Raw genomic sequence first — 24,037 nt, forward strand, 5'->3', positions numbered from 1 at the left:
TATTGAGTTTTAAGCCAACTTTTTCACTCTCTTCTTTCACTTTCAGTAAGAGGCTCTTTAGTTCTTCTTTGCTTTCTGCCATAAGGGGTGGTATCATCTCCATATCTGAGGTTATTGATATTTCTCCCAGCAATCTTGATTCCAGCTTGTGCTTCATCCAGCCCAGCGTTTCTCATGATATACTCTGCATATAAGTTAAATAAGCAGGGTGACAGTATACAGCCTTGATGTACTCCTTTCCTGATTTGGAACCAGTCTGTTGTTTCATGTCCAGTTCTAACTGTTACTTCTTGACCTGCATACAGATTTCTCAGGAGGCAGCTCAAGTAGTCTGGTATTCCCATCTCTTGAAGAATTTTCCACAATTTGTTGTGATCCACACAGTCAAAGGCTTTGGCATAGTCAATAGAGCAGAAGTAGATGTTTTTCTGGAACTCTCTTGCTTTTTTGATGACCCAGTGGATGTTGGCAATTTGATCTCTGGCTCCTCTGCCTTTTCTAAATCCAGCTTGGACATCTGGAACTTCACATATTGCTGAAGCCTGGCTTGGAGAATTTTGAGCATTACTTTGCTAGTGTGTGAGATGAGTGCAACTGTGCAGTAGTTTGAGCTTTCTTTGGCATTGCCTTTCTTTGGGATTGGAATGAAAACTGACCTTTTCCAGTCCTGTGGACACTGCTGAGTTTTCCAAATTTGCTGGCCTACTGAGTGCAGCACTTTCACAGCATCATCTTTCAGGACTTGAAATAGCTCAACTGGAATTTACCTCCACTAGCTTTTTTCATAGTAATGCTTCCTAAGGCTCACTTGACTTCCCACTTCAGGATGTCTAGCTCTAGGTGAATTATCACACCATAGTGACTATCTGGGTCATGAAGATCTTTTTTGTATAGTTCTTCTGTGTATTCTTGCCACCTCTTCTTAATATCTTCTGCTTGTTAGGTCCATACCATTTCTGTCCTTTATTGTGCCCATCTTTGCATGAAGAGTTCCCTTGGTATCCTAGGTGGCACTAGTGGAAACGAATCCACCTGCCTACGCAGGAGATACAAGAAAACACAGGTTTGATCCCTGGGTCAGAATACAAAAAGCCACCCATGTATGATTCCATTTATATGAAATGTCCAGAATAGGTAAATAGAAATAGAAAGCAGATTGGTACTTCCTGGGAGGGCAATGGCATCCCACTCCAGTACTCTTGCCTGGAAAATCCCATGGACGGAGGAGCCTGGTAGGCTGCAGTCCATGGGGTCGCGAAGAGTTGGACATGACTGAGCAACTTCTCTTTCAGTTTTCACTTTCATGCATTGGAGAAGGAAATGGCAACCCATTCCAGTGTTCTTGCCTGGAGAATCCCAGGGACAGGGGAGCCTGGTGGGCTGCCGTGTATGGGGTCGCACAGAGTTGGACATGACTGAAGTGACTTAGCAGCCGCGGCAGCAGGGGCTAGAAGAAGGGGTGAATATGGCGTAACTGTTTAATGGGTACGGAGTTTTCTTTTGGGGTGATGATAATGTTTTGGAACTATATAGAGGTGATGGTTGGACGATGTTGTGAATGTATTTAACATTGCTTTAAAATGGTTAATTTATGAATTTCAATTTAAAAAAATCTGTACCAACAAGTTTTGTCTTTGCACTTAATTAAGCTGTGAACTTTAACCCGGTGAGGAGGTTCATGATAAATCTTTAACTGGCTATGGTCAGCCAGCATACTGGGCTCTTGCCAAAGAGGAAATCATACTTGAGTTTTACGTCAGTTTCTCAGATCCAGTATTCATTAGCCAACATCAGCTCATTGACTCTATTCCAAAGATAGGAAGAAGAAAAGAAGGGGTAGAATGTCAGTTTCAGTCCTTTCATCATGTGACTAGTCACTTAATACACACACAACTGAGGGTCACAGCAAGGGCAAACTGCAAGGAGGCTTCAGTCTGGAATGAGGGTTTTAGTTTTTAAATTTATTATTATGCTATTTTTGAGGTGCTTTTGTTTTAAACAGGTAGTATATACACATGATTAATTTTTTTCATACAATAAAAATAATTCCCTCCCTTCTGCATCTCCCTGTGACTCCTGCCTCTCTTCTGGAGAAAAGTACTAAGAGTAATTCATCAGTATCCTTCTGAGAACAGACTATAGGAACATACAACTGTAGCTATACACAACAATCCTTTGAACAGCTCAATCATTACTGCTGCTGAAAAATTAAACTGGGGAATAACCACTCTTCCAATCATTAAAATTCTAGTTTTATTGATGAGCTGTCAGAAGATGTGGGTCTTATTACATAAAAGTCATATCTAATGAAATGAAAATAGCAAATAACACAATACCAGTAACTTTCCAACCCCTGAAACATTTTTTGTACCCATGTTCACTTTTTGTCCTGAGTTGGACCCGTTTCCTATAAGCCAGGAACTTTTCTTCTTTTCTTGCAACTGAGATAATCCAGATTCTGGTTAAGTGAAAATATAATGTCACTCTGGGATCTTTATGTCTGACTCCTAATTCTAAGAGATTTCAGTCTGAAAAATCTAAACATTAATGCTCTGTTTTGCAACATACCTTGTCCTTCTGCAATGAATCTCTGGCTACTATGTAAATGGCAAACTCTCAGTAATACAATCCACACCCAATAGAGCAACATTGGAACTTCCATGCCAGGTTAGACTGTGTCCCTTGAGGCCATGGGCTGGCACCCTCAGCTCCCAGAGAGGTGAGGCCTGTCTCAACCTCACACTCAAAGTTGGGAAATATATCCCCTGACACTTCTACTTAAAAAACAAACAAACAAACACATGATGCCTTCATCAGCCAAATTATCTAAAGCAATAACTCCTTTCCCTTTTATAAAATAAGAGGAAAAATTTGTAAACAAGATGAGAAGATGAATGTTTAAATCTGCCAGTACACCTTGTCCTCATGCACCCAAGCTGTACAGTGTAATTTTTACAAAACCACAAGAGCCATCTCACCATCATCATTCAAGTAGCATGCAGAACTCAGCATTCTGGACCTGGGAGCTGAGATTTACTGCCTCAAATGCTCTCCTGGGATGGCATCAATTTACCCACTAAATGAACATTCATGTGCTTGCTACATGCACAGTGCTATTCATAGGGACAAAAGAAAAAAACAAAATAAAACCAACAGTCCTTGTTGTTAGGTAGCTCATAATCTGGCTGGAGAGATAAACGTACAAAGAACCAGTTGGGCTATATAGCAATAACTGCGTCAGTAGAAATGCGCAGCACTGTTTTGGCCAGGACACACGTGAGCTGCCCCTGTAGCCAGGGGCCTAAGCAAGTTCAAAGCTTTCGGCCTTGTGTGTGAGACACTCAAAAGAACAAATGATTTTTGACAAGAAGACACATGAACAAAATGCTATGGGAAGAATTTATTAGAAATTATACATGTGTCTAAAGCACTTGGAACTAAATCCAGAAGCATGTCCACCAAAATGTTAATAGAGGTGATCTCACTGTGATGGGGTTTCAGGTGATTTTTAATCTCCTTTTTTGTACTTTTCTGTAATATTTGTATTGTTTTACAATGAATATTTAAACCCATTCTAAAAGAGAAGATTGTTATTAGCTCTGTTGAGACATTAAGATGGCTTTGATTCAATTTCCAGAATATTTGTCTAGGGCTTTATGTGCTAGACCTTGTATAAAAGAGAAACACAGCAGGGTCCTTATCTTTAATGAGTTCATTATCTTGGTGGTGGAGGTGGGCACACATCTAAATAGTTAAAAGGCAATGGACCACACATCAGTGTTGATTTCTAAACTGTGACAAACATATCATACTAATACATGACGCTGGCTGTGTAATGAAGAATTTGGCTGGCGCCTGAAACACAATGGGTGTGCAAAGAAATGTTCATTGAATAAATGAGTAACATCCATATCTTTCTTTGACATCATCTTTTCATTCATCTTTCTCATCTTTTCTCATAGCCACCACCACAGTCAATGGGGTCCTCAGCTCACTGATGCCAAATCACTGATTTTGCACACCACCATTGCCATCACTAGAGCTTCCCTAGTGGCTTAGTGGTAAAAAATCCATCTGCAATGCAGGAGGAGGCTTGGAGACATGGGTTTGATCCTTGGGTCAAGAAGATGCCCTGGAGAAGGAAACAGTAACTCACTTTGGTAATCTTGACTGGAAAATCCCATGGACAAAGGAGCCTGGCAGGCTACAGCCTATGGGGTCACAGAAGAGTTGGGAACAACTGAGTGACTAAACAACAATTGCCATCACCACCTTAATCTTTCTGGAACATTGCTTTCCTCTGGTCACCCTCCAGGCTAAGCCAAGCTCCACATTGCCAAGCTCCTCGAGGCCTACAGAGGCCTACTCCCCTCACTCTAACTTTCCAACTTCTCTTCTCAGAAGGTGGAAGAACAAAGTCTTTGTCTGGGTCCCCCAGGTGCTGTTTTAATAAGTACCCTCCCCACATTAAGACTGTTCACCCCTGTAGCATCTTATTTAATTCTCATAACAACCCTTAAGAGTAACTATTATCTACTTTTCAGATGCAAACCTGAAGGTTCTGAGACATCCAGTAACTTGCCCCTGACTCCATGTCTAGGAGAAGACAGGACCAGGAGTCAAAGCCAGGCTCTGGAATACAGAGGCCACATTCTAAACTGTTAGGTTATGCACTCTCTTTCTGTTCCTTTCCGATTCTAAATTATCTCTAAGCTCACGTTCTAGTCTCATAACTTCCTTCAGGAACAATGGTCAACATCTGGATGAGCTTATTAGGTGTCATGCGTCTTTTAAGTACTTTCACTTATATAAATCCCCACAACAACCCAATAAGAAAGGAACCATTATTGTTTCCTATTTTATAGACAAAGAAATGCAGGTAGAGATTGAGTTCTCAAGGTCACACAGCATTGTAGAACTGGGATAAACACAAACACTAACTATCAATCTGTCCAGAACCTTTAGCAGTGCCCTGCCAAGCCTCCTCTGCCACCCTACCCTCCAGCAATAACGTGTCTCAAGGAAGGGGGGCTGATCTGTTTTGGAGACTCTGCCGTAAGACATATCACCATGAGTCAAAATCCAACGATCCATGGACTGCTTGTATGCATGTGTTCCTGCCTTCATTGGCTTTACACATTGGTAGAAAATATCAGATGAACAGAAAAGCCAGCCACTGTGAACACCAGAGTGAAAAAAAAGCACAGTCACAAAAAATTGAGACTGTCCTACCCAAAAATTCATGCATTGCCTAACTAGTAAGTTCTTGTTTGATAAGTATTCAGTACTTTTATCTGTTTACTTATTTAATCACACAAGGCAGGTCCCTATCGCCATCCCATTTTACAAACGAGAGCCTGAAGGATGGAGACGTAAGGAGATGACTAGAGCCAGAGCGTGACCCAGGCAGTCAGGTGCCAGCATCAGATCATCACCACTCCACCTACAGTCTCAGCAGACAAGCCCGCTCAACCCACAGATGCTTTTTTGAGAAAGAACATAGATAGAAGAAAAATTATAGTGCAACTATTAAAAGCGATTGCACCAAATAGAAAAGTAAAATAATTGAAAAATTCATCCTCCCCTTTGAAAACATGTGCATGACTGTTTATCTGAAAAGATTTTAATTCAGTCTGAGTAGACCATTGCTCTAATACCTGTGGGAGTTCCAACTGCAATTGGAACAATGACAGTGCGGTACAGGGTGGGTAAAGGGGAGGAAGATGGCTTTGGATGTATATGTGTGTGGGTGTTCATCGCATCAATCTGCCAAACCCACACACAATCAGACACTAGTCAGACACCCTATGAAATGGAAAGGGTGATTGTAGACAGCAACCCACTTCTGCTCAGATGCCTGAAATAGACCAGAGCTGTGCAAGAAGCAACATCCAGACCCAATTCCCTGCCCTCTAGATTGTCACACGTCGACTCTCCCTCACATGGCTCCTTAACCCATGAGAACCTGTCCCTCAGTCAGATGGCAGATACAGGAAAAATGGAGTGGAGTTAGGCTTTACAGGAATGTCAGTAACCTTCTGGAAGAGTGTCATGCTCTCTGGACATACATTTCCATTTCTAAAGTATGAATCAGCTAGACATGGGCAACTGATTTTTTTGTTAATAGTAAAAGCAGTCTAACGAACGGTCATCATAACCCTGTGAGGCAACGTTTACTGTTATCTCCAGTTGGTTGCTTATTGCATTAGATTGTATGAAGCAAAAGTTTTAACTAATTCAAGGGCAATCATCTTTCAATGAAGGTAGTGTGTTTCTATGAATCACGTCCTGATGGTTTTCATTCACCAAACGTTGCTACACCAGGGGGGCAACTGTGGCACACAGAAAGTGCATAGCCTTTGGAGGCAGACACTCCGGTAAATCTGCAGACAAGTCAGATCATTGCTCCAAAGCTCAGCACCTCATCTTCGGAGGTCAAAGAGATACCACACTGGGAGATAAATATCAGGGATGGTAACGTGGCATCTGGAGCCTGGGTTCATATCCCAGCATCACCACTGTGATCTTGGGCAAATTATTTAACCTCTGAAGAAGCTGAAGTTGAACGGTTCTATGAAGACCTACAAGACCTTCTAGAACTAACACCCCAAAAATATGTCCTTTTCATTATAGGGGACTGGAATGCAAAAGTAGCAAGTCAAGAAATACCTGGAGTAACAGGCAAATTTGGCCTTGGAGGACAGAATGAAGCAGGGCCAAGACTAATAGAGTTTTGCCAAGAGAACTGGTACTGGTCATAGCAAACACCCTCTTCCAACAACACAAGAGAAGACTCTACACATGGGCATTACCAGACGGTCAATACCAAAATAAAATTGATTATATTCTTTACAGCCAAAGATGGAGAAGCTCTAACATTCAGCAAAAAAAAAAGACTGGGAGCTGACTATGGCTCAGATCATGAACTCCTCATTGCCAAATTCAGACTTAAATTGAAGAAAGTGGGCAAAATCACTAGACCATTGAGGTATGACCTAAATCAAATCCCTTACAATTATACAGTGGATCTGTGAAATAGATTCAAGGCATTAGATCTGATAGACAGAGTGCCTAAAGAACTATGGATGGAGGTTCCTGATTTTGTACAGGAGGCAGGGATCAAGACCATCCACAAGAAAAAGAAATGCAAAAAGGCAAAATGGTTGTCTGAGGAGGCCTTACAAATAGCTGTGAAAAGAAAAGAAGTGAAAGGCAAAGGAGAAAAGGAAAGACATACCCATTTGAATGCAGAGTTCCAAAGAATAGTAAGGAGAGATAAGAAAGCCTTCCTCAGTGATCAACGCAAAGAAATAGAAGAAAACAATTGAATGGGAAAGACTAGAGATCTCTTCAAGAAAATTAGAGATACTAAGGGAACACTTCATGCAAAGATGGGCTCGATAAAGGACAGAAATGGTATGAACCTAACAGAAGCAGAAGATATTAAGAAGAGGTGGCAAAAATATACAGAAGAACTGTACAAAAAAGATCTTCATGACCCAGATAATCACCATGGTGTGATCATTCACCTAGAGCCAGACATCCTGGAGTGTGAAGTCGAGTGGGCGTTAGGAAGCATCACTACGAACAAAGCTAGGGGAGGTGATGGAATTCCAGTTGAGCTATTTTAAATCCTAAAAGATGATGCTGTGAAAGTGCTGCATTCAATATGTCAGCAAAATTGGAAAGCTCAGCAGTGGCCACAGGACTGGAAAAGGTCAGTTTCATTCCAATCCCAAAGAAAGGCAATGCCAAAGAAAGCTCAAACTACTGCACAATTGCACTCACCTTACACACTAGCAAACTAATGCTCAACATTCTCCAAGCCAGGCTTCAACAGTGTGTGAACCATGAACTTCCAGATGTTCAAGCTGAATTTAGAAAAGGCAGAGGAACCAGAGATCAAATTGCCAATATCTGCCGGATCATCGAAAAAGCAAGAGAGTTCCAGAAAAACATCTATTCCTGCTTTATTGACTATGCCAAAGCCCTTGACTATGTGGATCACAATAAACTGTGGAAAATTCTGAAAGAGATGGGAATACCATACCACCTGAACTGCCTCTTGAGAAACCTGTATGCAGGTCAGGAAGCAACAGTTAGAACTGGACATGAAACAACAGACTGGTTCCAAATCAGGAAAGGAGTACATCAAGGCTGTATACTGTCACCCTGCTTATTTAACTTATATGTAGAGTACATCATGAGAAACGCTGAGCTGGATGAAGCACAAGCTGAAATCAAGATTGCTGGGAGAAATATCAATAACCTCAGATATGCAGATGACACCACCCTTATGGCAGAAAGGGAAGAGGAATTAAAAAGCCTCTTGATGAAAGTGAAAGAGAAGAGTGAAAAAGTTGGCTTAAAACTCAAAATTCATAAAACTAAGATCACGGCATCTGGTCCCATCACTTCATGGCAAATAGATGGGGAAACAGTGGAAACAGTGAGAGATTTCATTTTGGGGGGCTCTCAAATCACTGCAGATGGTGACTGAAGCCATGAAATTAAAAGACACTTACTCTTTGGAAGAAAAGTTATGACCAACCTTGACAGCATAGTAAAAAGCTGAGACATTACTTTGCTGATCCATCTAGTCAAAGCTATGGTTTTTCCAGTAGTCATGTATGGATGTGAGAGCTGGACCATAAAGAAGGCTGAACACTGAAGAATTGATGCTTTTGAACTGTGGTGTTGGAGAAGACTCTTGAAAGTCCCTTGGACTACAAGAAGATCCAACCAGTCCATCCTAAAGGAAATCAGTCCTGAATATTCACTGGAAGGACTGATGCTGAAGCTGAAACTCCAATACTTTGTCCACCTGATGTGAAGAACTGACTCATTTGAAAAGACCATGATGCTGGGAAAGATTGAAGGTGGGAGAAGGGGACGACAGAGGATGAGATGGTGGGATGGCATCACTGACTCAATGGACATGAGTTTGAGTAAACTCTGGAAGTTGGTGATGGACAGGGAGGCCTGGCATGCTGCAGTCCATGGGGTTGCAAAGAGTCAGACACGACTGAGTGAGTGAATTGAACTGTCGCCCTTGTTTCTTCATCTGTGAAAAGGAGATAGATAGTGCCACCCTTTAGGGTGGTCATGAGAATTAAATAAGTTCAAATTTGTAGACCAGCTACGCAATGCCTGATCAGATGAGTACTATGTGAATGTTTGAAGAAGACAATAAAATAAATATAAAAGTGAGAAGAATTATTATAATGTGGAAGGAAGCACCCAGCAGGGTGCACAAGATATCATAGGCATCCCACTGGGAGTTCTCCCTAAATCAGAGCAATACAGACATGGCGGCCCCTGCACTTCTACAGAGTAAGCACAGATGGAGGCTGTTTTGTGTAAATTCTCATCACATTATTCACTTGTCTTCTGTTGATCACTCTTTCCTTCTTCTCTCCCTCTCTCACTGTCTTTGCCTCCTATTCAGTGACGATGGAAAACCAGCCACAGAATGTGAAATAAAACTTCAGTTCAGAAGTGCAAACATTTTTGAAAAAACATTTCAAAGGAAAAAGAAGACCTTGGCTCTCTAATTTCATCACCACTGTAAACGTATCAAAGAAGCGTTCTTTTCTTTCTTTTTTTTTTTTTTTTTTGCTTTCCTTTAGCTTTGCCAAGTTAAGAAATTTTAAAAAAATATTAGAATCAAAGTAAAATCAGGATAGTTTTAAAATATAAGGCATTTCTTAAAGAATTGTGAAGAACAAACAAGTGTTTTGTAATTATGTTCCAATGAATTTTAGAAACTTGCTGAAAATTCCCTTGCTCTTGTATTTGTGTGCCTGTCTCCTTTGGGTATTTTGCATGTGTGTATCCATATATAAGAGTTCTCTTTTTGACAGATACTCACACCCACATGTTCCAGAAATGCTATTTGAGTGCTTATCTAAATAGACGAGTACTTGTTGAAAATAAAAATGTTCTGACCGAAAGAGCAGCACAGAGAAAAGGATTTCATCCATTGAGAGCAAAAGAGAGAAAAAAAAAAAAGGATTTGGACCAATAATTTGTATGCGTGGCAGATTCATGTTAATTGCTTTTTTATGTGCATAATGACTATTCATATAAAAGAAAACATAGGTAAAGCAAAACAATGTTTAATAAAAATCAGAATAACCATTTTGGTGGAGTTATGATTAGAAATATGTTCCCAAAAATTACATGAAGGAAAAAGACCAAAAGCCTTCAAAAATATCTTGGTTCTATTTCTTAAACCAAACAAAGAGGGGTCTTGGATGAAACAAAGACAGCCCCAAGCCAGGAGTCAGGAGACCTGGCTCTAACAAGCTACCTATGATTGGGTAACTTGTGTGACTTTGGGCCCGAATTTCCTCACCTATCAAGAAATACAGCTGGACTAAAGGGCTGCACAGAATCTGAGGACAGTCATTCCTATTCTAAGCCTAGGGATATGATCCTCTGTTATAGCTGTCATCCGATCCTGGGACTCATGCAACTTTCTTTTTCTTTGCTTTTCTTTTTTAAAGTTTTTTTTTTTTTTTCCCAATGTGGACCATTTTTAAAGCCTTTATTGAATTTGTTACAATATGGTTTGTTTTGATGTTTAGATTCTTGGCCAAGAGGCATGTGGAATCTTAGCTCCCTGACCAAGGATTGAACCTGTAGCCCCTGCATTAGAAGGTGAAGTGTTGACCACTGCACTCCCAGGAAAGTCCCAATCCTCTTTTCCTTAACTATACTGAAGAATTCCTTCAATGTTTACGGTAACATACTTTCAAAGCAAGCCATCTTAATCAAGGGGGTCGGGGTGCCTGTTCTCACCCCAGGTCACCTTCCCGATGACCTTCATAGGGCAGAGTAGGCAAGAAGAGTGAAGGACCTGGGACTGTCTTAGTGGTCTAGGATTGTGCTCTGTGCGGTAGCCCTTATCCTACCCAGGCTGCTGTTATTTAACAAGAGGGCAGATAAATCCACATGCTAAGGATCTGATCATGTGTATTGAATAAGATGTATTAATACATTTCTTTCTTTCTTTTTTCCCAATGGTCAAAATCCAATTTCTATGCAAATGCTTTTGGGTCATAACATTCTTATTTTTAGCAGGTATAAATCTACTTTAACAGGAAGATTTGGAATCGCTGTTATTAATGACACAAAATTCCTCCAGAGCAGAAGAGGTTTATCTCATTCTTAGGTGCTGAGACTGGCAGGGCTTCAAGGCATGTGTTCTCCAAGGATGGGCACAATTCACAGAAACGGAGGCAAACCTTCAGTCCATGTCCTAATGCCCCAGGAAGGAGTGGGAAGGAGAGCTTGGTGCTCTGAGTTCAGAATCCCTCTCAGTTCATCGTGAAGTGACCTACTCAATGTTATTTACTAGAAGAAATACTTCAATTGGCCACTGCTTTTATCTGGAGGGAAGTTGGTTTTCTTTGGACTCCTATAGGTCAGACAAGCCCTTGTCATAAAAAATCACAAATCCCATGGTGTATGGACAGCTTGTCCCCATATTTCTTCAGATCTATCCTTAGGTAACAAGAGAGGTTTCTCAAATTGCCCTATACAAACATAGACCCATTGCCCTGCTTTTTCCCCCTGTGTTAATCTTCTGTGCATATTAGATATATTTGTACCTCCATTTATTATCTGTCTACCCCACTAAAAAATAAACTCCCTAAGGGTGTTGAGTATGTTCTATTCCTTCTATATGTCCAGTGCAAACAACATGCATTGTAGGTGCTCAGAAAATTATCCATTTGATGAATAAATGTCAGAAACCCTCCAGGTGGGAGATTTCCCCAGCAGTCCAGTGGTTAAGACTCCACCTTCCAACCCTGGGGGAGTGGGTTTGATCCAAAAAATAAAAAAAATACATAAGCAACAAGGACTTACTATAAATAAATAAATAATTAAGAAAAAAAGAAAAAAAATCCTCCAAGGGAATAAGGAATAGTTGAGGATAGCAAGGAATAATTTAAGAGTCAGCCCAAGGCACAGTGGGGATAACTTTTTAACACACAGCAATATCAGTCACATCATCACTAAATGCGCTCACAGTTTAACCTCCATGCCCAGAGAGGGGCACTTCTGATGTAACACGTTATAATTCTTTTTCCTTCGTTTACCATCAAAATGCACAGTTGAATGTCCAATTCTCTTGCTTTTCTTTTGAAAGAAGGGAGACACCTCTCTCTGCCTTGCCTTTAGTGAAGGCTTCTCCACACATCACATTTTACAACGAAAATGCCTTAAATAGGCCTACTCTTGACTGTGGCTACCAGAGTTTCTCAGCAAGGAAGGTACCTCCCTAAGCTGCCTTTGAGGAATGAAGGAATTCATGTCAACACGTGGCTGGGGCACTTACTGCCAGAGCAGGAGGCTTCTTTAGGGCTGGAAGACATTGGCTGCGCGCAGAGCTGGCAAAGGCAGTCTCTCCCATTGAACGTGACTCGGTCTCCGGGTGGAAACGGGCGCCTGGAAAGACATTGCCCTCAAGGTTATTGTGGCAACTTCATCCCTTTCCCTCACCCCTTCTGCTTTGCTGCCCTCCAGTGCCAATTCATTACTTGGAGGAGCACCAGCCAAAACGTCTGAAATGCAGTCTGAACCAAACTGGCCAGCTGGATCCAGTCCAAACAAACAAAAGTGCCTCATTTTAAGAGGAAAGAGTGCACAGCTTCTACAGGCAACCAGATAGTAAATGAAACCATTTACCTCCACTGCTTAGTGGAGGGATGTTCCAGCAAGCCATCCAGCAGGGCACACATAGTAAAATTTTCCACTCCCAAATTGAAATACTACCATGAAGAAATGGTTGAAATGTCATGAATTCCTATTCAAGCTTAAGGCGCCTCCAAGAGAACTGGTCATACAGGGCAAACATTAACTCTTCACATTCCCTAGACCTAAATGATAACGATGCTGAATTAGACACTGTAGTTCAATGGGCAAAATGAATACCTCACATTGATTGCTAGGGACTCAGTCCCTTATAAACCTGGATTAAATATGAAAATGCTGTAAATATCTGTTTAAAAATTAGTATTCACTTCCTTTCAGATATTATTTCCTTTCACATTAGTGAAAGTGAAAGTCACTCAGTCTTGTCCGACTCTTTGTGACCCCATAGACTATACAGTCCATGGAATTCTCCAGGCCAGAATACTGGAGTGGGTAGCCTTTCCCTTCTCCAGGAGATCTTCCCAACCCAGGATTCAAACTGGGGTCTCCTGCATTGCAGGTGGATTCTTTACCAACTGTGCTATCATATCTGTTTAAAAATTAGTATTTGCTTCCTTTCAGAGATGATTTCCTTTCACATTAGACATTCATCAATAAATAACAGCACACTTTTTCAAAAACATTGCCTTCTGCAGGTATGTTATGTTTCTTCTCCTCCCAGCAGGCAGATAGCTTTAAAAAAGTAAGTCATTAATTAATAGCCATATGACAGTTTCCATGCCTGCTCACTTGCCATTGGCCAATTTGCCAATGATCTTCAACATGAATTTTCATATGTATGATTCTATCAATTAGGAAATTTAAAATTAATAAGCCAAACATCCTCACCCATCTGAGTCAGAAGGAAATTCAGGCTTCTGGACATGAATTTTATGTTCACAGGTACTTTAAGTTGCCCTTCATCACCTAACAGTTGGTGATTAACTGTCCTGCACACACAGGTAGTAAATCTGGGTTTAAAACAACTCCATAAATGTGCTTGGTGCCAGTCCTTGAGGAGAGTTTTAAATCACACCCCCAAATTTTAGAAGTGCTGGGTTGAGGCGGTCTCCTGGTTCCATGTTATTTTCCATTGCTCAGATGAAGCCCAGAGAGGGTAAGTGACTTGCATGGATTGACCAACTAGGGAGAAACATGCTACAGGCATGGGTGGATGGTGTCCACCAACCCAGAACTTGCTGTCTCTTCAACAATCAAGGTCACACTCTGGTGGGTGCCAGCCAGCCTATCAATTCACACTCATCATTTAAAGCCAAACAAACCTCCAGCCTCCTCTGTAACAAGGCCATCAGGAAGTGAAGGGTCTGTTGACATAATAAGCACAGTTTCTTTGCCTCTGATCAGGGCCAGGGCCAGAAGGAGGCCAGCGAGGCACTCAGGATACAGCATTTAAGGAGGTCCCCACTCGCAGGAGGACCGCATGACCCGGGAGTGAGCACCCCCTTTAAAGTGTGTGCCCAGGCACCTCCCTGGCCTCATGCTAGTCCAGACCCTGTCTCTGATTTAGGCTTATATTAATAGACTTGAACCCCACACAGATCCACCATGGAACAAACCAGAGTCAGTTCTCAACAAGGGGCAAGGTGCTCTGAATTTTGAATTCTGTTATTTCATAAATGATCCCTTTTATTTTCCTAAGTGCTCCGCCTATATGGGTTCACTTCCTTCTGTTATTTGCATGAATGTTTGTGATAGAAAGAGAATTGGATTTAGAGTCTGAACATGTGAGTTCAAATATTGGCTTTGTGATGTGAAGGACTGGGAAAATCCCTTAGACTCTGGTTCTCAAAGTTACTCATCAGTAGGAATAGGAATTGCTGATTGACCTCACAGAATTGTTGAAAGGGTTAGATTAATTTCTACATGAATGTAATTTGTAAGCTGTAAAGGTGGCCTCCCAAGCAGGAAGAATTGGTGTCATTAGGCAGCACCAGCAGCTTAGACCACCAGTAGCAGGCACCTCTCTGTTGGTTCAAACCTCCAGAGACAGGGCTATGGCTGATGAATGTTTGTCCATTGTTACCAACCTGAAGCAATGATCTCTCAGGGCCAAGATCAGGAAGGCTGTTAGAGTTTACCTGGGCCAGGGCCTTCTAAACTTTTTAAAAATTTTTTAATTGTAGGATAATTGCTTCATGATTTTGTGCTGGCTTCTGCCACACAATCACGTGAATCAGCCAGAAGCATACATACATATGTGCCCTCCCTCTTGTACCTCCCCCACCCATGCCTCATCCCACCCCTCTAGGCTGTCACAGGGCACCCCACTGAGCTTCTTGTGTTAATACATAGAAACAGCTATTTTTAAAAAGACCCTTCCTAAGCTCCAACCTGGTCATCTGTGACAACCTAGAGGGGTGGGGTGAGCTGAAGTTGGGGGGTAGGAGGGAGGTTTAAGAGGGAGGGGACATACGTATACTTAGGCCAGATTTGAGTTGCTGTATGACACAAACCAATGTAACACTGTAAAGCAATTATCCTCCAATTAAGAAAAGAACAAAAGAGACCCTCCCTTGGGGATTCCAGTGACCACCCAGGTTTGGGGAATCACTATTATCTAGTTCACAGCCTCTCATCTTACAGACAAGACAACTGCCGTGGAAGAGTTAGCTCATAGAGGTCTCAAACCAGCCCAGGAAAGAGGATCAGAAACAGGGCTTCCCGAATGCCAGCCCAGGGTTCTCAGCCAGACTGTGGGCGGCAGCCTGAATAGGGAGAGGTCAAAAGGAAATTTTGCTGTTGATTAAATAGAGAAAAAATTCAGCTCATTAACCCAGAATTTTAAAATTATGACTTAAAAATACATAATTGAGAAATGACCTAATAGCTACAAAAAGTTACTAAAATAATTTGATTATGCATATTTCATCTAAATCTTATTATGATTCATCCAATGAGTATTATCCAGTTAATTAATTGTATAAAATCAAATTTACCCTTCTAGAGTTTACATTTCTCTGGCCTAAAAACAGGAAATACTGGAAAATAAAATGAACTGAACTACAGTTTTTACAAAGGCATAGCAAAATTGAACACATATGATCAAATCATACCAAAAGACATGGAATTACTCGATCAGTATGGGTCAACTAGTTAAATTCCCTCTTTTCTCTGATTGACCATTTTAATCAAGCTGCTTTGTGCAATAATGATTTAACCTTGATTGATGATAGGTGCCAAGAGAGGAGGGGTTGACAGCTTTTCCCCCCGAAAGATCAGACTGTAATATTTTTTTAGACTGCGCAGATCATAAGGTTTCTATCTCAACTACTCTACCACTGTCACTTGGAAGCAGTCATAGACAATATATAAACAAATGGGCATGGCTGTGTTCCAATAAAACTTTATTTACAAAACAGGTCTAATTTGATCCTTGACACTGTTAGCTCTCCCTGGCTATAGAGCAAATGAGATAATTTTACACACCCACACCCACACATGTAAGAGCTGATACTTCCAAAGAAGCTTCATCTTTCCAAGTATTTATGCCATCTCCTCCCATGTTTCCACTGCTCAAAATGTCTCAAGACCTGGAGCTGCTTTCAGATTCGGCTCCCAGCCACTTAAGATCAGTCACACAATTTAGTGGTGGACATTCCATATAAAGTTTCCTAACTAAATGACTTTTTAACTAAGCCTGATAAAACAGTAGGAAAACAAAAACATCTAAAGGTTCATTGGAAAAAATATATACAGAGAAATATACGATATCACTTATATGTAGAATCTAAAAAAATGATACAGATGAATTTATTTATAAAAACAGAAATAGGCTCAGACACATACAGAACAAACATGGTTATCAAAGGGGAAAGGAGAGGGGAAGGAAAAATTAGGAGTTTGCAATTAGCAGATATAAACTACTATATTATAAAATAGATAAACATAAAGATTTTACTGTACAGCACAGGGAACTATATTCAATATCTTATAATAATCTATAATGGAAGAGAACATGAAAAATAATGCATATAATTAATAAATATAGTATATATGTACAACATAAATAATACATATATTATATATATATATATAAATATATGAAGAAAGTATGTTAGTCACTCAGTCATGTCCAACTCTTTGTGACCCCATGGACTGTATGTAGTCTAGCCTGCCAGGCTTCTCAGTCCATGGAATTCTCCAGGCAAGAATACTGTGGTGGGTTGCCATTTCCTTCTCCAGGGCATCTTCCTGACCCAGGGATTGAACCTGGGTCTCCCACATTGCAGGCAGATTCTTTACCACCGGAGCCACCAGATAAATAATATATATAATATATAGAGATATAACTGAAACATTTTGTTGTTCACCTGAAATTAACACAACATTATAAATCAACTATACATCAGTAAATATAATTTTTTAAAGGAAAAATGTTTTAAGACTAAGTACAACTCAAGACCAAAGCACACATTCCAAGCTCTGATAGCAGAATCCAACACTTCCCTGTTGGTGGAAGCCACACCTACTTGCAGATCGTGCAGGCAAAGCAGTTGGGATGGTAGGTCTTGCCCAGGGCGGTCACCACCTCTCCTTCCACGAACTCCCCGCAGCCATGGCATCGTGTGCCATACATCCTCTGGTAGTCCAGGGTGCAGAGATACTCCCCGTTCTTTATGAAGAAGCCCCCTTGGGCCAGGTCACAGCCGCACACTGTGGACAGACAAGTTCACATCTGGTCACAAGCTGCCAAGCTACTGGGCAGCATCGCCTTCTACCACATGCTGCTAACTTACTCTATGATCTCAGCAGTATGGGGTTCGGGGTGGGGAAGACTGGTACAAAGAGCTATTTATTGTTGGCCTCCAAGTTCTCTCTTGCCTCCCTCCCCCTTTGTTTCCCTTCCCTTCGGGAGCTATGCAATATCTCATGCAAGTAAAATCCATTGGCTAGGTCTCAATAGCCTTTGCGATACAGCTAAGATTCAGAGATAATCAGTCTTTGATGGAAAGATACCTTTGGGTCACGCTGTCTCTAATAGGAACAAAACTGTCTCTGGCAGTGCTATTGAGGAAAGATAGACACTGCTTGCCCACACAACTGCTTGGTTTGGCCTAAACTATTACTGAGCTGAGTAATAAATTCCCACTCTACCAAAAGCAGGAGCTGAAATGTCCAGTGTCTATTTTTTCACACTCTGGAAATACTTTCCCATAGTCGTAAAACATTCAGGCATTTAAATTTCTCTTGGTGCAGCAAATAGGATAAGTCCATTATTTATATATTAAAGAGAGAGATAAAAATGAACAAGCCACAGAGGAAAGAAAAGGGAACATGTCCAAGATAAAACTGTCATTCCGGACCTCAGCACATGCAAAAGAGGCTGCTTTGCTGTGTCTGGATTTTGGCACCTCTTTCAAACCTGCGCAGCTGTGGAGCATGCAGATGGTGTGAAAAAGTAGGTCCTGAAACGTCAGGTCGGCATGTTCAGACAAGACCAGAGAAGGACTCAGCAGCTTGCCCAAAAATAAAGCCAAAGGCGGCTCCTGGGAGTAAAGACTTTCCATTGACAAATGACCGGGAAGTAACACCAAAGCTGGAAATCTCTGTTCTTAACCTCTGTATTCCCAGGGTTGGTTGACTCCTATACAATTCAGATCCTTAGGCAAAGAGTCCAGGATTCGTCTTGATTTTTCCTGCCAGCAGCTGGAATAGGCTTTTAGCTGGGGTAAGGATGAACTGAATTCAGTCACTACATAGTTTTCCTAAGGACCTGCTAGAACATATCCAGGGTTCCTCTGGTAAGTTCCCATGACCCATGAAAGCAACTAGTGTTGAGCACAGCAAGATTTTGATGGATTCGGATAGAAGCTTACACTCCCACCCCAGCTCGCAGTCTCTGCTAATTGCAACTACTGAAGATATTCAAGGCAACACAGAAGCTACAACAAGCTTTCCACTGGGGGTTCATCTGTCTAAGTCCACACTCTACAGTTATGACCTTCTTCTTTGCAGTTTATCATCAAGTAACCCAAGATGATGGCCTGAGTCCATCGTGCTGAAAATGACCATACAAACTCTGCTGTGATCACATTACCTGGAAACCAGCTTGTTTACCACCTGCAGCCTCCCTAACTTGCCAGTGCCCCCACTGTTTCCATTCCTGCCTTTTCCTACAAAATGAGTCCTGTGGGTCAAGGCAACTGAAGTTGGGACTAACCTCGCTCTAACTGCAAATTCCTTCAACAACAATAAACACAACCCTGAGGGTCACAGGACACCTCAGAGATTTTTCTTCAGTATTTTTCTATGTATTTTTTAAGTTTCACACAAGACGACAAGGCACTTTATGGGTAAGAGTCTTCAGCTTTACTCCTTTTGATTTGTAGAAACCTCTAACCATGGAATTTAATGTAAGGTTGGGAACCAATTTTTTAATTAAACTGAATCCACTTCAAATTTGGAGTCAAATAGACTCCTACCTATTTCACTCCTTAGTGGCATGAAGTAGTTCCAATGACTTAGTTGCTCTTTCAAACTCTTTGTCAAAACCATGACAGGTGACAAAATAATGCATTTGGACTGCTAATAGTTTCCTTCAGTTTCTCCTCCGACCCCCTAAGGTAGACAGAATGTAAAAGTTCACAGATCCTTTATAAAAAGCTCTGGTGGCAACAGGGTCATCTTGTAGGGATGGCTTCAAAGCTAATTCTAAATGTTTTAGAAATCCCTGTACTCACCGCTTCCTTAGGGTATCTTTCCAGGCTCTCTAGTTCACATGGTTTGGTGAAATTGACATATGCTCTCCTTTAATAATAAAGTCTTAGTTTGTGTGAACATAATATAGCCTTAAAAGTGATTTTGTAATTACTGTTGAGAGATGCCAAACTGCAATGAAACTGCGCCCTTTGCAGTTTGATTTGGCTTGGTCCTTAAATTCAAGGCAGTGGCTCAAATGTGCTTACCAAACTGTACCATTGTTTCTGGTGGTTTATACCCAAGGAAACTAGCATTTGAAAACAGACTCACAGAGGCAAGGGTCACAAAATGCATACACAGTGAGTAGTGGGAGGGAAGGTCTATGCTGCTCAGACCTAAAAGTACTTAACAACACATTACATTTCCAAAGAATGGACTAGTTGGGAGGTAATCTCCTACCTTTCCCTCTTTAACTTCTCCAGGTGTACTCGTCTATCCCTCCTCCTCACACCTTCTCAGTCTCCTTGGCCACACCCTTACAGGCAGGTAACTCCCTAGGACATCACCTTCTTCCTCTAAAATATAAGGCCTCCGTGGAAACACGGCTTCCCAGGTGGCGCTAGTGGTAAGGAACCCGCCTGCCAACGCAGGAGACCAGAGACGCAAGTTCGATCCCTGTGTCGGGAAGATCCCCTGGAGGAGGGCACGGCAACCCACTCCAGCACTCTTGCCTAGAGAATCCCAAGGACAGAGGAGCCTGGAGGGCTACAGTCCGTGGTGTCACCAAAAGTGGGACTCAGCTTAAGTGACTTAGCACGCACACGCACTTTGGAAACAGATCTCATCCACTCTTAGAGCTTCAACTATGACCGCAAAGGATTCTCAAATCAATGTCTGTGTGACATCTTCCCCAACCTGGGCACAGACAGCACACTTATCTGAACACAGCATCATCCAAATGAACTCTATTCTCTCAGCTTCTCTGCCATCTCTTCTAAAACGTTCCACTAGTCCCTCTTCCAATAAAATGGTAGCGCTATGCATTCTCCCATTCTTAAACCCAAATTTTCAACTGGCGACTAAATCCAATGTGTTTTCCCAAGAAAACATTTGTTTGATCCATCCCCTCCTCTGCCTTCTTACCACCTCTACTCAGATCCTGGCCTTTAGTATCTCTTGTACAAAAACAGTTTTATTATAATAGTGTTTGTACTGGTAGAAAAAAAAGAAACAAACAAACCTGGGAATAACTCAACTTTTCATCAGTAGAGCAGGAGTTGGATAAATTATGATATATCCAGTCTGTGGAAACTCTTTTTTTTTTTTTTTTTGGAATAGGTCAGATCAATATCTGTAACCTAGAGGTCTGTCCATGATACATTGTTAAAAGAGAAAATTTCACAAAGAACTTCAACAATCCCATTTTTCAAAAGCCTACTTATGTTTTTACAAGCAAGGAAAAGTGAATTAACACAAACATAGGATTGTTAATGGGTTATCTCAGCAGGATGAATAACTATTCACTTTTTATTCACATACCTACGTGTCAGCTCACTTTTAAAAATTATTTAATTTTGCTAAACACACATAACATAGAATGGACCATCTTAACCATTTTTAAGTATACAGTTCAAGTGAAATTCAGCACATTCACCTAGCTGTGCAGCCATCATCCCCATGTATCCACATGACATCTTTCATCCTGCAAAACTGAAACTCTAGACCCATAGAACAGTAACTCCCTATTCTCCCTCCCTCTCCCAGTCCCCTGGAAACTGCCACTCTAGCTTCTATCTCTATGAATTTGACTGCCCTTGGTGTCCCATATAAGGAGAAACTCACTTTATAATATGCTAAGAAAAATTCAAAAAGCAGAGACATTACTTTGCCAACTAAAGTCCGTCTAGTCAAGGCTATGGTTTTTCCAGTGGTCATGTATGCATGTGAGAGTTGGACTGTGAAGAAGGCTGAGCGCTGAAGAATTGATGCTTTTGAACTGTGGTGTTGGAGAAGACTCTTGAGAGTCCCTTGGACTGCAAGGAGATCCAACCAGTCCATTCTGAAGGAGATCAGCCCTGGGATTTCTTTGGAAGGAATGATGCTAAAGCTGAAACTCCAGTACTTTGGCCACCTCATGCGAAGAGTTGACTCATTGGAAAAGACTTTGATGCTGGGAGGGACTAGGGGCAGGAGGAGAAGGGGCCGACAGAGGATGAGATGGCTGGATGGCATCACAGACTCGATGGACGCGAGTCTGAGTGAACTCCGGGAGTTGGTGATGGACAGGGAGGCCTGGCTTGCTGCAATTCATGGGGTCGCAAAGAGTTGGACACGACTGAGCAACTGAACTGAACTGAACTGAAGAAAAATTATCAAAAACATGTCCGAAAGGTGAAGGAAAGAAGCAGTTTCTCCAGTGTCATGCTGGAATTTTAACAGCTCACACAGAATTATTTCATGACCCAAGGCACTGGATCTGTGTTTGACAAGATCTTTACCTGGGTTCAATCCATGGGTTGGAAAGATGCCCTGGAGGAGGGAGAGGCTACCCACTCCAGTATTCTGGCCTGGAGAATTTCATGGACTGTATAGTCCACGGGGTCGAAAAGAGTCGGACATGACTGAGTGACTTTCACTTTCATTTTACTGCTAATTAAAAGCCCAGACTTTGAAAGTTAACTCTGACTTGTAGGTTCTTGTCCAGTAGATGTGCAGATGATTTCGGTCCAGGTTTACGATCCCGTTCCCTGTTAGACGGCTAATCAGTTTTATATTTAACCAGGGCGCCTTATCCTACATCCTCTTTTTCTTTTCTCTTTTGGCCTCATTGCACGGCATATGGGATCTTAGTTCCCCCAGGGATCGAACCCACGTACCCTGCATTGGAAGCACAGATCTTTAATCACTGGATCGCTAGAGAAGTCCCTGACATCCGTTCTTGAACACCTTTAAACCCATTCCTCTGGTTCTCCTTTGAGCTGGCTTTACATTCTACTAGTTCCCTCATTGGACTTCCCTGGTGGGAGTTGACTAAACCTCTGGTTAATCTTCGTTCTATATTGGTGTGAGAGTCATATATTTAACTTTTTGAAAATAACACTTTCACAAAGTGTCATTAACCAAAAATGAAAACCAAAAATTAACCAAAAATATCTGAAGGTAAATTATATAAAAATTTTTAAAGGTGGGAGGGGTGCTTCCCTGGTGGCTCAGTGGTAAAGAATTCTCCTGCTAATGCAAGAGACATGGGTTCGATCCCTGATCCAGGAGGATTCCACATGTTGAGGAGCAACTAAGCCCATGTGCCTCAGTTGTTGAGACTGGGAACCTCAGCTGCTAAAGCCTGCACGCCCTAGAGCCCGCGCTCCTCAACAAGAGAAGACACTGCAATGAGAAACCTGAGCACCTCAACTATTAGCCCACGCAGCAGTGATGACCCAGCATGGCCAAAAATAAATTAAAAAAAAATTTTTAAACTAGAGTTTAAAAATAGAAGTCACTGTTAAAAAAAAGTTTTTATAGTTCAATCTGTTTATATTAATGACTTAGCAAATACTTTTAACTGGTGGCACAAAGCAAAACTTCAAAACTTCCCACTCAAATGACCACACAGTCCCAATTAGGTCAAACTTCAGTAGGCTATCTTTAGGTTTTTACCTTTGGATCTCTATTTGTCTCTCCTTTGATTAAAAGTTAACATATGCCCAGGGAAAAGAATAGATTCCTTTCATTAAAAAAAAAAAAAAGAGCTGCCAGTGAAAGAGAATTAATTGCTTTCTTCTTGATGATCAATTATTTAAAACATGTCCCACTCAAGGCCTGCCTGAATCTTGCCTCCTCTGTTATCACTAAAGCACAGCCACAAACAGTCATAGTCTTGTAAAAGTTACACTCTTGAATTCATTCTCTACATAGCAATGAATACCAGTAACTAGGAACATGTACATCAAAGCAATTTAATATAAAAGTTGTGAAATTAATAACAGCACATTTTAAAATCTTATATGTTTAAAAAAAACTTAACAGGAGCTTGCCTGTGTTGTAAAAATACCACAGAACAGGAAGCGCACCGAGCACGGAGGTGTCAGATTAAGGGGGAAAACAGTGTCGTATTTTAGTGGCAGGAATAGGGTTGTAGTAGCAATTATTTCTTCAACTTTCTAAAAACAGAAGTTACATTTTAGGTTGCAACAAAACTCATTTAAGAGACATTCCATCTGTCAGCTAGTTCATACTGCCAGAAATTTAGGAGCATAGGTAATACTTCAAACTCCGACCAAAGGTTGCTTGGAGGTGAAACACGAGACATCTTCTTCATCTAGATCAGGAGATTGGGCATCTCTGCTGGTCTCATTGTGGTTTTAATGAATTCATCAGAATGAGAGAGGGAGGGACGTCAAATCAACACTTCCAATTTAGCTTTGAGCAACGTTAAGAATTCTTGCTGGGGGCCAGGAGCCTAAGGTGGGTTCTTTCTTGTCTTTTCTAGGGCAGGAGCTGGCTTTGTGGTTTGGCACTTTGCCAGCCCGTCAGCTCATCACAGCTCTTCTGAATCTGCCCCAGGGAAGTGGAGGCCCTGCATGGCAGGACCTGGGTTTCACCCACTCATTTCAGGGATTAAGGACCATGTGCTTTCTGCCCCTGCCTTCCTTCCTCCCCCCTTCCCTCTCTCTCT

The 24,037-nt window shown here is 41.4% G+C and overlaps 1 protein-coding gene across 4 annotated transcripts in view; it reads right to left on the reverse strand.

Annotated features, from left to right (window-relative positions):
* The window catches only part of ABLIM1 (actin binding LIM protein 1), a 194,582-nt gene that overhangs the window by 116,952 nt on the left and 53,593 nt on the right, over positions 1-24,037 (reverse strand). For 3 of the 4 annotated variants that reach the window (XM_052660977.1, XM_052660978.1, XM_052660980.1), the window contains 2 exons: positions 17,193-17,376; positions 12,347-12,456 (listed from right to left, as the gene is read on the reverse strand). In XM_052660977.1, the coding sequence (XP_052516937.1) occupies positions 12,347-12,456; positions 17,193-17,376 (294 nt within the window). Of the gene's footprint in view, positions 1-12,346; positions 12,457-17,192; positions 17,377-17,459; positions 17,545-24,037 lie in introns of those variants that run through there. The other variant, XM_052660979.1, reaches the window with a different exon arrangement.

This window comes from Budorcas taxicolor, chromosome 23 (genome assembly GCF_023091745.1).
Source record: "Budorcas taxicolor isolate Tak-1 chromosome 23, Takin1.1, whole genome shotgun sequence".
NCBI classification, from domain to species: domain Eukaryota; kingdom Metazoa; phylum Chordata; class Mammalia; order Artiodactyla; family Bovidae; genus Budorcas; species Budorcas taxicolor.